We start from the raw sequence: 13974 nt of genomic DNA on the forward strand, positions 1-13974 counted from the left end.
GGTGATGCCGGAAAAGGCTTTTTGTCCTATTTAGTCAGCAATGAGTAGAAGAATGACCTGAACATTACATGATGTACTTGAGTTATACTTTTTGAAACATTACCTGAAATATCTGTTACAATAGTTGGAATGCATTCAGTTGTACACCTGACTAGGTATCCCATTTTCCCAATCTATCGCTCCATAATGATGGGGGAAGGGAGATCCCTACGTCTGACGTCGGGGCGTGAAAGAGGGCAGGCGAGGAGGAGAGGAAGCTGCGATAAACACAGGCAGGGCGTCTGAGCCTAAACAAGGACAAAGTGATCACGGTATCAATGCTCTAACAATGGACTTAGCAGATATGCTTGTCGTCAAATTCTTCTGTTTCGTCTACTTAATAAATTACACCCAGGGTGAGTGAGAGAGCATTTGTATTTGTTCTGTTGCCGCGAAGCATTAGCGGGCTACATTCACGAAGGGAAGAGTAGCCAAGCAAGACAGCGTTTGAGCGAATGGCTAGCAGGCTAGGCTACGAAAGCTAACATAGCGGTCCAAGGCCTGGTCGTTGTGAAGATGCCTAGTGTCCCTTTTTGACAGAAACTCCAAACCACAAAGCTATATAGTTGTCAAAATAAATGTTATGTTAAGCTTGGCGGAAGCTAGTTTTCTTTAAAACGAGAATTTACAATTTATATGGATGGTTACGATAAGACTACTAGCTAACTAGCTTGCGGAGGTGCCATTGTTATGGGAAATTAGGTGGAATCTGTTGTCTTTTGGCACGAACGAGCAAAGCGATTTGGGCAATCTGATTTAGCTTGCAATATTTTCAGTGCTGTCGGACAGTGTTGTTTTTGCACCACGTCAATACCACATTTGCAATGATGGGCTGTCCCACTTTCTGTCAACATTAGCTAGCATGCTAGCTAGGTAGCCAGCTAATTTAGCATCGTTTTTAGCAACAACAGTTAGCTAACTAGGGATATTGCTAGGTAATTAGCTAACTATGCCTGTTGACAACTTAATATTTTTTACACGTTTGACCCAAAGGCAATGGCTCCCTAGTAAGAACATATTCGATCTTTGTTAGCTAGCTATTAGCTTTCCGATGGCAGTAGCAAGCGCCAATATATTATGTTGTAGCTATTCGATGAATACAGTAGTAATGGCTGGAATGGAGTATTTGGAAAGGAGTCAAACATGGTTTCAATATCTGTGATGTTTTTTTACTGTTCCATTACAATGAGCCCGTCCTATAACACCTCCCACCATCCTCCACTGGTAGAACGATACAATAGTATTAATGTGAATACAGAAATGTCCTTATTTTCATGGACACATTCTGATCGAGTAATCGATAGAGGCAACGCACTGTACGTTTTCAATGAGATGTTCTTGTTGACATGATGCTAATCACACATAGAATTGATTGAACAGCTTTGAATGTGTTTCATGGTTCACGTAATACTATATGGGCCAACTGCTGTGAAAAAGATGAGCAGCAGATAAGATGTCAAATTAATGAAAATTCAAAAGATGAGGTTCACTAGACTGCTGGTATCTAACAAACAGCATCCAGATTGGTGGTAGTTGGACAAATACAATCTGAAACTACTCAATACGAAATAGCCTAAGTCTCTTAAAGCTATTACAACCACAATTAAATATTTGAATGGTCAGTTTAATATTTTATCATGCAAATGTAGGGAGCAGAAAATAGAAGAGTATTCCCAGGCCTGTAGCTATATAGCAGTGGAGGCTCCGGAGGGGAGACGGCTATTAATAACGTCTGGAACGGAGTAAATGGAATGGCATCAAACACATGGAAACTATGTATTTGATACCATTACGCTCAAGTCATTACCATGAGCCCATCCTCCCCAATTTAGGTGTCATCGACCTCCTATCCTATGTAGTATTTGTCCTACCTACCTTAATGACATCATGAGCTCTAAAATGAATAGCCTACGACAGTAGCTGGGAGCAGGCACAGGAATAAACACCTGCTACTGTTAGTGATGGCAGACCTGGGTTCAAATACTATTCAAATACTTTTCAGCCTTTGCTCTAGCCTGCTTGAGGTGCTAGATGGGTGGTGTTTGCACTTTTACCACTGTTTTATTGGTCCATTAAGCCAGGCAATCTCAATCGAGCACAGATAAAGTATTTGGAATGATTTTTAAATAGTGTTTGAGCCCACGTCTGAGTGATACTAATTCAGTTATAATCCATGTTAAAGCCTTTTATGATGACATCCAGTTGATTTATTTATAGGGTTGAGACTGCGATTGCAGTAATCGCCAGGTCTTTTACGGATGTAGACATAGAAATAGGCCTAGATTCTATTCCCGTAATAGATTCCATTTCCGTAATAGATTCACTTTATTTGTTATCGTTTAAGGACAGGCACCACACCCTAATAGATGATGTTTTTGTCAGTTACAGGTGTACTCAGCAGCACCACCTTGTTAATAAATCATTGGGAGAACCGTGAATGTAGACTAGGCTGTACGCTCAATGAACTACCACTCCTTTGCAACAATGTGATGACACTTGCCGTCTTTGATAGTTTTAGTCATTGGGGGGGGGGGGTGAATCCAGACATTATGGTGGCCTCCACAAATTAGGAATCCTATGTAATTCCAAACAGAATGTGCCTTTTGTTCTGAATGAGTAGAGTATTGTGTTTCCAGGCTTGGCTAGAATAATGTAGGATCATGGATGTTATGAGGGCTAGTGTGCTATCACGTTTTCAGTCTGTTTCAAGAAAATAGGCTACTATCTTTATATGGCTTGTTGATTATAGCTAGGCCTCGAAGAAGATAACGAATTATAGAATTGTAGTTTAATATTCAGCTTACAGCCTGTGGTTTGAAGAGGTGTCCTGTGTGGTGTTGTTTTTCTAGTGGGTCTTAGTTCCTCTGTGTTATCATCTCTCCAGGTTATCATTATGGGAACCCCCTGAACAAGTATGTGCGTCACTACGAGGGTCTGTCCTATAACACCTATGAGTTACATGACAAGCACCTGAGAGTCAAGAGGGCCCTCCACCACCAAGACAAATTTCTCCATCTAGACTTCCACGCACACGGAAGGTTAGTGTCCCAGACTTTTTCACTGTGCTTGTGTGTCCATTTTGTGATTTTTAGTTTATTTTGTTAAAAAGTCTAAATGAAGTACCAGGAGTGAACCTCATCTTCAAGATGAGTCTTGTTCCTCAATAACTGAACCGTGATGTTCCTCAATAACATAGGCATTATTGTTGTTTAATTTAGCCTTGTTTTCATCTTTGATTATTTTCATAGAACATAGCCTAATTATTAATATCCTGTACCTTCAAAACAAGCCTTGCCTGGCTTTGTGGGAGAGCGTAGTGTTTTGTTCTCTCCCAGCGCTGTGCCCAGTCGAGACCCACTCGAGACCATCTGGCTGTTAGTCTGACCTGGGTTCAAATACTATTTCAAATCATTTCAAATAATTTATCTGTGCTTGATTGAGCTTGCCTGGCTTAATGGCTCATTAGAGTAGGCCCCAAATGGCAAACCCTTCTTATCTAGCACTCCTAGGAGGCCAGAGCAAACGCTCAAAGTATTTAAAAAAAACTTCAAATAGTATTTGAACTCAGATCTGTTGCTAGCTTGGCAGGAAGGGGACTAGGCCTCTCATTCTGCCAGTGGCAAAGCCTGGTGCTCCCATTGCTCCTAGCCTCAGATGCTACTGCTTAACAGGGATGGAAACAAATAAACACAAAATAAGGAGAGGAGGAGGTCTGCAGCTGTTCTGAAAAGCAGGAGTCTCTAAAGCTCTGAGTTCTGGCTTGGAATTAATTTAGCCTAGTACCAGGGCCCAGTTTCCCAAAACCATCTAAAGGCTCTCTCTGGTCACCCCCAAAGCCAATTCCTCCTTTGGCCGCCTCTCCTTCCAGTTCTCTGCTGCCAATGACTGGAACGAACTACAAAAATCTCTAAAACTGGAAACACTTATCTCCCTCACTAGCTTTAAGCACCAGCTGTCAGAGCAGCTCACAGATCACTGCACCTGTACATAGCCCATCTATAATTTAGCACAAACAACTACCTCTTCCCCTACTGTATTTATATATTTATTTTGCTCCTTTGCACCCCATTATTTCTATTTCTACTTTGCACTTTCTTCCACTACAAATCTACCATTCCAGTGTTTTACTTGCTATATTGTATTTACTTTGCCACCATGGCCTTTTTTGCCTTTACCTCCCTTATCTCACCTCATTTGCTCACATTGTATATAGACTTATTTGTCACCAGCAAAGCACCATCACACCACCACCTCCATGCTTCACAGTGGGAACCACACATGCGGAGATCATCCGTTCACCTATTATGCGTCTCACAAAGACAAGGCGGTTGGAACCAAAAATCTCAAATTTGGACTCATCAGACCAACGGACAGATTTCCACCGGTCTAATGTCTGTTGCTCGTGTTTCTTGGTCCAAGCAAGTCTCTTCTTCTTATTGGTGTCCTTTTAGTAGTGGTTTCTTTGCAGCAATTCGACCATGAAGACGTATCTCAAAGACACACCAACATGCACAGGTTAGAGCAGGGGGTGCCACACTGGGATCCCGGTTGGAGCAGGGGGTGCCACACTGGGATCCCGGTTGGAGCAGGGGGTGCCACACTGGGATCCCGGTTGGAGCAGGGGGGGCCACACTGGGATCCCGGTTGGAGTAGGGGGTGCCACACTGGGATCCCGTGGACAAGTTGTTGATGTCTCTGTCCCTTACGTTGAAAAACATCCCCACAGCATGATGCTGCCATCACCATGCTTCACCACAGGGATGGTGCCAGCTTTCCTCCAGACGGGTCTCTTTGGTATTCAGGCTATATAGACCTCCTTGTAGGTTTATTTTGGGAGAAGTCACTGATTTTTGGCCAACTCAAAATGATTTTCTTTCACTGTTCTAGTGTTTGAGGAGCCATACAGAACGTAATGAATTTCGTTCTTCAATTATTTACGTCCCCCCCCAACATCGTTTAATATGCAGTAAAACCGTACTGTTTTTAAGATGACCTCATTTCTCTGTTGGTGTTGGAAATAATGTTTACTGCTCTTTCACCGTCTTTCAGGAGAGAAAAAAGAAATGCAAAAAAAAAAAAAAAAATTGAATAAATGTTTTTATTTTCAGCTGAGCCAATGCCCTGGTCTTTTATCTCTGCATCTTTCATTTGCATTTTATTTTCTCCTGAGTCCTGAAATATAAAGGCCTAGTTCCATCCAGAGTTTCTTATATTTGTATTTATTATTTAATTTATGTAATCAGGTTGGCCATAGTATTGCAATGTTCAGACCATAGAAATATATTCTATAGAACAGACCATTCTATGCTCAATATTTAAATGGTTCAGACCCACTCCCAGGCCTGAAGGCACATGTTCAGTGCCACATGTTTATAACATTATTACAGGGTCACAGGAGTAAGGGGTTTTGAGACAAGAGACCGTTATCATCACGGGTAACTGAAACGTAACTGAAACGTTTCATCTCCATGGTGTACTCAGAATGGTAAACAAGTCATTATGAAGGACAGATTTTTCTGAACGTGTCTTCCAAACTTTGCTAGTTTGTTCAGATCTGTCTCTCCACAAGCACGAAAACACCTCATGTCTTAGTGCTACTATGCCTGTGTCTTTTCTTTGGCTCCGTTCATGGACATATTGTGGACCCCAGGAAGAGTAGCTGCTGCAACAGCTAAAGCATGTGACTAAACATATTTGTGTGTGTATATATATATATATATATATCTCTCTCTCTCACACACACGCACACACACGCACGCACGCACGCACACACACACACACACACACACATCAGGTGGTTGTTTAATCAACAAGTCAATGTGTTTGTATCTGTCCCTACTCCAAATCAGCCATACAGAAATGTGGCATGAATGACTTGGTACTAAACCTCTGTTTCTTGTCTGTCAGACATTTTAACCTGAGGATGAAGAGAGACACCAGTCTCTTTGCTGAGGACCTGAAGGTAGACATGGGAGGACAGGAGGTGAACTATGACACCTCTCATGTCTACACTGGAGAAATATATGGTGAGGACCGATGTCACTACAGTGCATTCAGAGAGTATTCACACCCCTTGACCTTTTCCACATTTTGTTGTTACAGCATGAATTAAAAAAAAATAATAATCTTCTTCTTCACTGGCCTTCACACAATACGCCTTAATGTCAAAGTGGAATTATGTTTTTTTTCCAATATTTTTACAAATTAATAAAAAATGAAAAGCTGAAATGTCTTGAGTTAATAAGTATCCAACCCCTTTGTTATGGCAAGCCTAAATAAGTTCAGGAGTAAATATGTACTTAATAAGTTGCATGATTTTTAAAACATTTTTTATGACTACCTCATCTCTGTACCACTCACATACAATTATATCTGTAAGTTCGCTCAGTCGAGCAGTGAATTTCAAACACCGATTCAACCACAACGAGGGAGGTTTTCCCAATGCCTCACAAAGAAGGACACCCATTTGTAGATCTGTAAACATATTAAATGCAGACATTGAATATCCCTTTGAGCATGGTGAAGTTATTAATTACACTTTGAATGGTATAGCAATACACCCAGTTACTGCAAAGATACAGGAGTCCTCCCTAACTCAGTTGCTGGAGAGGAAGGAAACCGCTCAGGGATTTCACCATAAGGTCGATGGTGAGATTAGATTTGAATGGCTGTGATAGAACTGAGGATGGATCAACAACATTGTAGTTACTCCACAATAATAACCTAATTGACAGAGTGAAATGGAGGCCTGTACAGAATAAAAATATTCTAAAACATGCATCCTGTTTGCAACAAGGCACTAAAGTAATACTGCAAAAAATATTGGCAAAGCAATTCACTTTTTGTCCTGAATACAAAGTGTTATGTTTGGGGCAAATACAATACAAAACATTACATATTTTCAAGCATAGTGGTGGCTGCATCATGTTATGGGTATGCTTGTATTATTTTTTTTTACATTAATTTATTTAACCTTTATTTAACTATGCAAGTCAGTTAAGAACAAATTCTTATTTTCAATAACGGCCTAAGAACAGTGGGTTAACTGCCTTGTTCAGGGGCAGAAAGAGAGATTTTTACCTTATCAGCTCCGGGATTCAATCTTGCAACCTTTCAGTTACTAGTCCAACGCTCTAACCACTAGGCTACCTGCCTCCCTATTTGGTAATCATTAAGGACTGGGAGTTTTTCAGGATAAAAAATAAATGGATTATAGCTAAGCACAGACAAAATACTAGAGGAAAACCTGGTCCAGTCTGCTTTCCACATTAATTCACCTTTCAGCAGGGCAATAATCTAAAACACATCTACACTGCAGTTGCTTACCAAGAAGACAGTGAATGTTCCTGAGTGACTGAGCTACAGTTTTGACTTAAATCTGCTTGAAAATCTATGGCAAGACTTGAAAATGGCTGTCTAGCAATGATCAACAACCAAATTGACAGAGCTTGAAGATTTCGGCAAAGAATAATGGGCAAATATTATACAATCCAGGTGTGCAAAGCTCTTAGATTACTTACCCAGAAAGACTCGTAGCTGTAATTGCTGCCAAAGGGGATTCTAACATGTATTGACTAGCATATATCCCTCCCTATTTCTGAATACTTATGTAAATTAGATATTTCTGTTTTAGATTTTCAAAAAATGTGCAAAAATTTCTAATACCTTGTTTTCACTTTGTCATTATAGGCTATTATGTGTAAACGGGTGAGAATGGTTTATATATGTTTTATCCATTTTGAATTCAGGCTGTAACACTGTAAACAAAAAAATATATATTAGGTCATGTGGTGTGAAATACTTTTTGAAGGCTGTGTGTGTGTGTGTGTGTGTGTGTGTGTGTGTGTGTGTGTGTGTGTGTGTGTGTGTGTGTGTGTGCGTGCGTGTGTGTGTGTCCATTCTATGAGTTCATCTGTATGTGTTCTGTTAGCTGTGTGTTGCAATCAACTTGTATTTTGTGCAAGAGAAATTCCCTTTGGAGGACACAGTTCCATGCATCTATCTAAAACCCCCCCCAAAAAAATTGCCTGAGTGAGGTTGTGGTAGTTTAAAAAAAAATAACTTATTGGCCAAGTCCGGGTATTCTGTCTCTCTCTCCCTTCCCTGTTTTCAGTTCAGTTTCTTCCATTTGGATCCCCAACAGGGGTTGAAACCGAACATATTTTAAACAGGGAAGGGAGAGAGAGACAGAATACCCGGACTTGGCCAATAAAGTTATTTAAAAATATTTTCGGTTCCAACCAGCAAAATGTATGTTCTGAACTGGTTCAAACCTCCAAAAAAACGGACAGTTTATATTGTTTCTTTCTGTTCCTTTTTAAACCTCTGAAATTAAATTACTTTACCAATCAGTACAGATAGAGAAGCTTGCTATGGAACGGGCAAGCTATTTACATGCATTGGACAGACAAGTGTAGGGCGCGAGATACGACTGACATTTTTGCGGGTGTGTAGACAGAGAGGGCGAAAGAGGCATGGCTTGAAGCGCTGGGCATCTTGTTGTTATGACATGGAATTATCTGAATTAGTTAGACCCATGGAATTATACCTACAGAGGAGCGGCTTCTATGAAAGAATTTGGAATGTCTTTTGATCTTTAAAGACATTCTAAGAGCACTGACCCTTAACGTTGGACCAGAGCTAGCTAGCTATCAAGCTTGTGTGTGAAAATCGGCACCAGAATTTTAAATAAAAACACGTTTGACCTTTTTGTAGTTAATACATCCAATGTAAAACGTGATAACTATAGTATCCTTAATTAGCATTGAAAAGGTTAGTTTCTTTTTCTCTCATGAAAAATCTCTCCCTAATTTCTGAATCACGCTTGTAATGTCAGTAGTCAACTAGACCATGCTTCAGAGAGAGGGGGAGAGGTAGGTAGCCTACACATACACACATACTGGTAAAGATTTCCTGCTGCAGGCAGACACTTGAAGAAGTTTCTGAGTGACACAGTGAGGGCTTTGCATAGGCGCTTTGTTGCATTTTTTTGTTCTGTTGGACTGAGGAAAAACAATACCCTGAATGTAAAATAACATTAATAACCAGTTCCCACGCTTTTTAAAATAATGGTTCTGTTCCGGAACTGTATAGATCATTTTCATTCCTGGTTCTGATTCTGTTCCTCAAATGTTTATTTTACGGCTTCCTGCTTTCTCACAACCCACCCCCCCCTCTCCATAGGTGAGAAAGGAACCCTGAGCCATGGGTCTGTGGTGGATGGGAAGTTTGAGGGCTTCATCCAGACGTACCAGGGGACGTTCTACGTAGAGCCAGCTGAGAGATACCTGAAGGACCGGGACGTTCCCTTCCATTCAGTTATCTACCACGAGGACGACATCAGTAAGTACTGTAGTATGTGTGTGTACTGGAGTATACAGCTCCTTTCACTATAAAAAAAAAACACAAACACGCTTTGATGTACCCTCTTGTCATCTTTTAATTGTGTGAGAGTGTTTGTTGGTTTTCCATTTGGAGGATAGAGACCGGCTCAGTGCTGGCCCCTATCATTCTCTTAGGCACCGCAGCTCAATAAAACAAACGGAGATGCTTCTGTGGTGTGTCTGATGTTACCTGATATATTAAGGTACAAGTCCTCATCCAGTCATCTGTAGTGCAGACTAGTCATTCCTTATGTTACCTGATATATTGAGGTATAAGTCTCTGTAGTGCAGACTAGTCATTCCTTATGTTACCTGATATATTGAGGTATAAGTCTCTGTAGTGCAGACTAGTCATTCCTTATGTTACCTGATATATTGAGGTATAAGTCTCTGTAGTGCAGAGTAGTCATTCCTTATGTTACCTGATATATTAAGGTACAAGTCCTCATATAGTCATCTGTAGTGTAGACTAATCATGCAACACCTAGGACGGATTAAGAGAGTGTTAACTGAGAGTAGCTCCCAGGTGACAATAGAGTAGCTCCCAGGTGACTGTAGAGTAGCTCTCTGGTGACTATAGAGTAGCTCTCTGGTGACTGTAGAGTAGCTCTCTGGTGACTGTAGAGTAGCTCTCTGGTGACTGTAGAGTAGCTCTCTGGTGACTGTAGAGTAGCTCCCAGGTGACTGTAGAGTAGCTCCCAGGTGACTGTAGAGTAGCTCCCAGGTGACTGTAGAGTAGCTCCCAGGTGACTGTAGAGTAGCTCCCAGGTGACTGTAGAGTAGCTCTCTGGTGACTGTAGTGTAGCTCCCAGGTGACTAGTGTAGCTCCCAGGTGACAGTAGAGTAGCTCTCTGGTGACTGTAGAGTACCTCCCAGGTGACAATAGAGTAGCTCCCTGGTGACAATAGAGTAGCTCCCTGGTGACAATAGAGTAGCTCCCAGGTGACAGTAGAGTAGCTCTCTGGTGACTGTAGAGTAGCTCTCTGGTGACTGTAGAGTAGCTCTCTGGTGACTGTAGAGTAGCTCTCTGGTGACTGTAGAGTAGCTCTCTGGTGACTGTAGAGTAGCTCTCTGGTGACTGTAGAGTAGCTCTCTGGTGACAGTAGAGTAGCTCTCAGGTGACAGTAGAGTAGCTCTCTGGTGACAGTAGAGTAGCTCTCTGGTGACAATAGAGTAGCTCTCTGGTGACAATAGAGTAGCTCTCTGGTGACTGTAGAGTAGCTCTCTGGTGACAGTAGAGTAGCTCCCAGGTGACTGTAGAGTAGCTCTCTGGTGACTGTAGAGTAGCTCTCTGGTGACTGTAGAGTAGCTCTCTGGTGACTAGAGTAGCTCTCTGGTGACAATAGAGTAGCTCCCAGGTGACAGTAGAGTAGCTCCCAGGCGACAGTAGAGTAGCTCCCAGGCGACTGTAGAGTAGCTCTCTGGCGACTGTAGAGTAGCTCTCTGGCGACTGTAGAGTAGCTCTCTGGCGACTGTAGAGTAGCTCTCTGGCGACTGTAGAGTAGCTCTCTGGCGACTGTAGAGTAGCTCTCTGGCGACATCCACGAGTAGCTCTCTGGCGACATCCACGAGTAGCTCTCTGGCGACATCCACGAGTAGCTCTCTGGCGACATCCACGAGTAGCTCTCTGGTGACATCCAAGAGTATCTGAAGAGGATGAAGTGGGAAGTCGTGAAGGTGACAAATGTTACCTCGGGTAATCTAAACGTGTGTCTCTCTCCCTTTAGATTACCCACACAAGTATGGTCCAGAGGGGGGCTGTGCCGACCACTCAGTGTTTGAGAGGATGAAGAAATACCAGGCCACTGCCATGGAGGAGCCAAACAAGGTGAGTTAACAGACTGGGGGTGTGTCTGAAATGGCACCATAATTCCCTATATAGGGCACTACTTTGGACCAGGGTTCTATGCCACTACTGTATATACATTGAGTGTACCAAACATTAGGAACACCTGCTCTTTCTCTGACAGATTGACCAGGTGAAAGCTTGATGTCACCTATTAAATCCACTTCAATCAGTGTAGATGAAGGGGAGGAGACAGGTTATAGAAGGATTTTTAAGCCTTGAGACATTTTATTTTTCCTTTATTTAACTTGGTGAGAGAGAGATGGGAGGAGAGAGACAGACAGAGAGAGAGGGGGGAGAGAAAATGACAGAAAACTCTCCATAAACTCCAACATACAACCAACGACACTGGGCGATAAGCAATCTCACAGTGCAAACAATTAATATTAGCCCAGGGCACTCCAACATCAGCCAGCTAGTTATACATTAACTAGACCCATCAGAGGAGCATCTGACTAAGGCCTGTAATTGGCATGACTATTTTTTTATTTAATTAATTTTTTCACCTTTATTTAACCAGGTAGGCAAGTTGAGAACAAGTTCTCATTTACAATTGCGACCTGGCCAAGATAAAGCAAAGCAGTTCGACAACATACAAAAACACAGAGTTACACATGGAGTAAAACAACATACAATCAATGATGCAGTAGAAAAAAAAATAAGACTATATACAATGTGAGCAAATGATGTGAGATAAGGGAGGTAAAGGCAAAAAAAAATGCCATGGTGGCAAAGTAAATAAAGTATAGCAAGAAAAACACTGGAATGGTAGATTTGTAGTTTGAAGAAAGTTCAGAGATAAAATATAAATAATATGGTGCAAAGGAGCAAAATAAATAAAATAAATAAATACAGTAGGGGAAGAGGTAGTAGTTTGGGCTAAATTATAGATGGGCTATGTACAGGTGCAGTGATCTGTGAGCTGCTCTGACTGCTGACTGCTGGTGCTTAAAGCTAGTGAGGGAGATAAGTGTTTCCAGTTTCAGAGATATTCAGAGATATATTGGAGGCCGGCCAGAAGAGTCACTCTAGTAGTTGTAAATCCGTGACCTTTTAACCCCAAACTGCTTTCCACTCTGATCCAAGATTTTTACCTTGTCAGCTCGGGGGATTTGATCTTGCAACCTTCCGGTTACTAGTCCAACTCAATATTAGGAAGGTGTTTGCTATACTCTGTGTGTATGTAACTATGTGATGATACTCCATGTAAGTATCTTTAGCTCAGTGGATACTAACATACTACATCTTGTATCAGATATTCGACTCAACACCTCATCAGTGCTTCAGGCCCAAGAAAATGTATAATACTATGAAACTGTAAGATTAGGGATTTCTTATCCTCATGGGGAGCTGTTGGTACAATACAGTCTACAATAATACAGTCTACAATAATACAGTCTACAATAATACAGTCTACAATAATACAGTCTACAATAATACAGTCTACAATAATACAGTCTACAATAATACAGTCTACAATAATACAGTCTACAATAATACAGTCTACAATAATACAGTCTTTAATAATACAGTCTTTAATAATACAGTCTACAATAATACAGTCTACAATAATACAGTGTTTAATAATACAGTCTACAATAATACAGTGTTTAATACTGTCCTTCTCCCCCTCCCTCGCTCCACCCCTTTTCCTCTCCTCCCCTGCACCTCTCCTCCTCCCAGAAGCTCCATGCAGAGGAGGCGTCCAGTGACCCGGTGTTGCTGAGGAAGAGGAGGACGGCTCAGATAGAGAAGAACACCTGTCAACTCTTCATCCAGACAGACCACCTTTTCTTCAAGTACTACAAGACCAGGGAGGCTGTCATCGCACAGGTACTGGATGATACACACAGTATTCCTCAATAGCACCAAGTGTATTGTTTGTGTGATACCGGGTTCTTTGGGGATGGGGAAACATGTCAACAATGTTTAGAACTGTGTGTCAAGATTCCATTCCAGAATAATGATGTGAATTCTGATGCATCTTGTTGTTGTTGTTCCAGATCTCTAGTCACATCAAGGCTATTGATGCCATCTACCAGGGAACAGACTTCATGGGTATCCGGAACATCAGCTTTATGGTCAAGAGGATACGGGTGAGACCCTAGACAGTTGTTTTACCTGGCAACGTTCAGTCAATCAATCACCACCGGTTCCCACTTCCTGTTGTACTGTTGGTTGTCTGTCGTGATGTCACTTCCTGTTACCGCATCCCGTTTGTCTGTCATGATGCCACTTCCTGTTGTACATCCTGTTACCACTTCTTATTGTCTGGTGTGACGTCACTTCCTGTTTCCACTTCCTGTTATATGTCTAACATGTGGCCACTTCCTGCTCCAGATCAACACCACTACAGATGAGAGGGACCGGTCCAACCCTTTCCGCTTCGCTAACATCGGCGTGGAGAAGTTCCTGGAGCTGAACTCTGAGCAGAACCATGACGACTACTGTCTGGCCTACGTCTTCACTGACAGGGACTTTGATGATGGTGTGCTGGGTCTGGCCTGGGTCGGAGCTCCTGCAGGTACTGACACACAATTACTGGTCCTGTCTGGCTCATTTGGGAAGACCGTGGCGCTCCAAAACTATTTGTGATGCATTATGGGTCTTGAAGGGATGGACCGACCCTGACTAATACCTGTCTGTCTCTCCACAGGGAGTTCTGGAGAGATGGACCGTCCCCTCACTAATACCCATCTGTCTGTC

At 42.0% G+C, this 13974-nt stretch overlaps 1 protein-coding gene across 4 annotated transcripts in view; it reads left to right on the forward strand.

The window, feature by feature from the left end:
- The first annotated feature begins 191 nt into the window (after positions 1 to 191).
- Positions 192 to 13974, forward strand: part of LOC106584732 (disintegrin and metalloproteinase domain-containing protein 10) — a 31207-nt gene continuing 17424 nt past the window's right edge. For all 4 annotated transcript variants that reach the window (XM_045706392.1, XM_045706388.1, XM_045706391.1 and 1 more), the window contains exons 1-8: positions 192 to 395; positions 2924 to 3077; positions 5947 to 6065; positions 9223 to 9381; positions 11150 to 11250; positions 12952 to 13101; positions 13272 to 13364; positions 13609 to 13792. In XM_045706392.1, the coding sequence (XP_045562348.1) occupies positions 329 to 395; positions 2924 to 3077; positions 5947 to 6065; positions 9223 to 9381; positions 11150 to 11250; positions 12952 to 13101; positions 13272 to 13364; positions 13609 to 13792 (1027 nt within the window). In that variant the 5' untranslated portion in view covers positions 192 to 328. The remainder of the gene's footprint in view (positions 396 to 2923; positions 3078 to 5946; positions 6066 to 9222; positions 9382 to 11149; positions 11251 to 12951; positions 13102 to 13271; positions 13365 to 13608; positions 13793 to 13974) is intronic.

The sequence above is a fragment of the Salmo salar genome, chromosome ssa23, assembly GCF_905237065.1.
Source record: "Salmo salar chromosome ssa23, Ssal_v3.1, whole genome shotgun sequence".
NCBI lineage: Eukaryota > Metazoa > Chordata > Actinopteri > Salmoniformes > Salmonidae > Salmo > Salmo salar.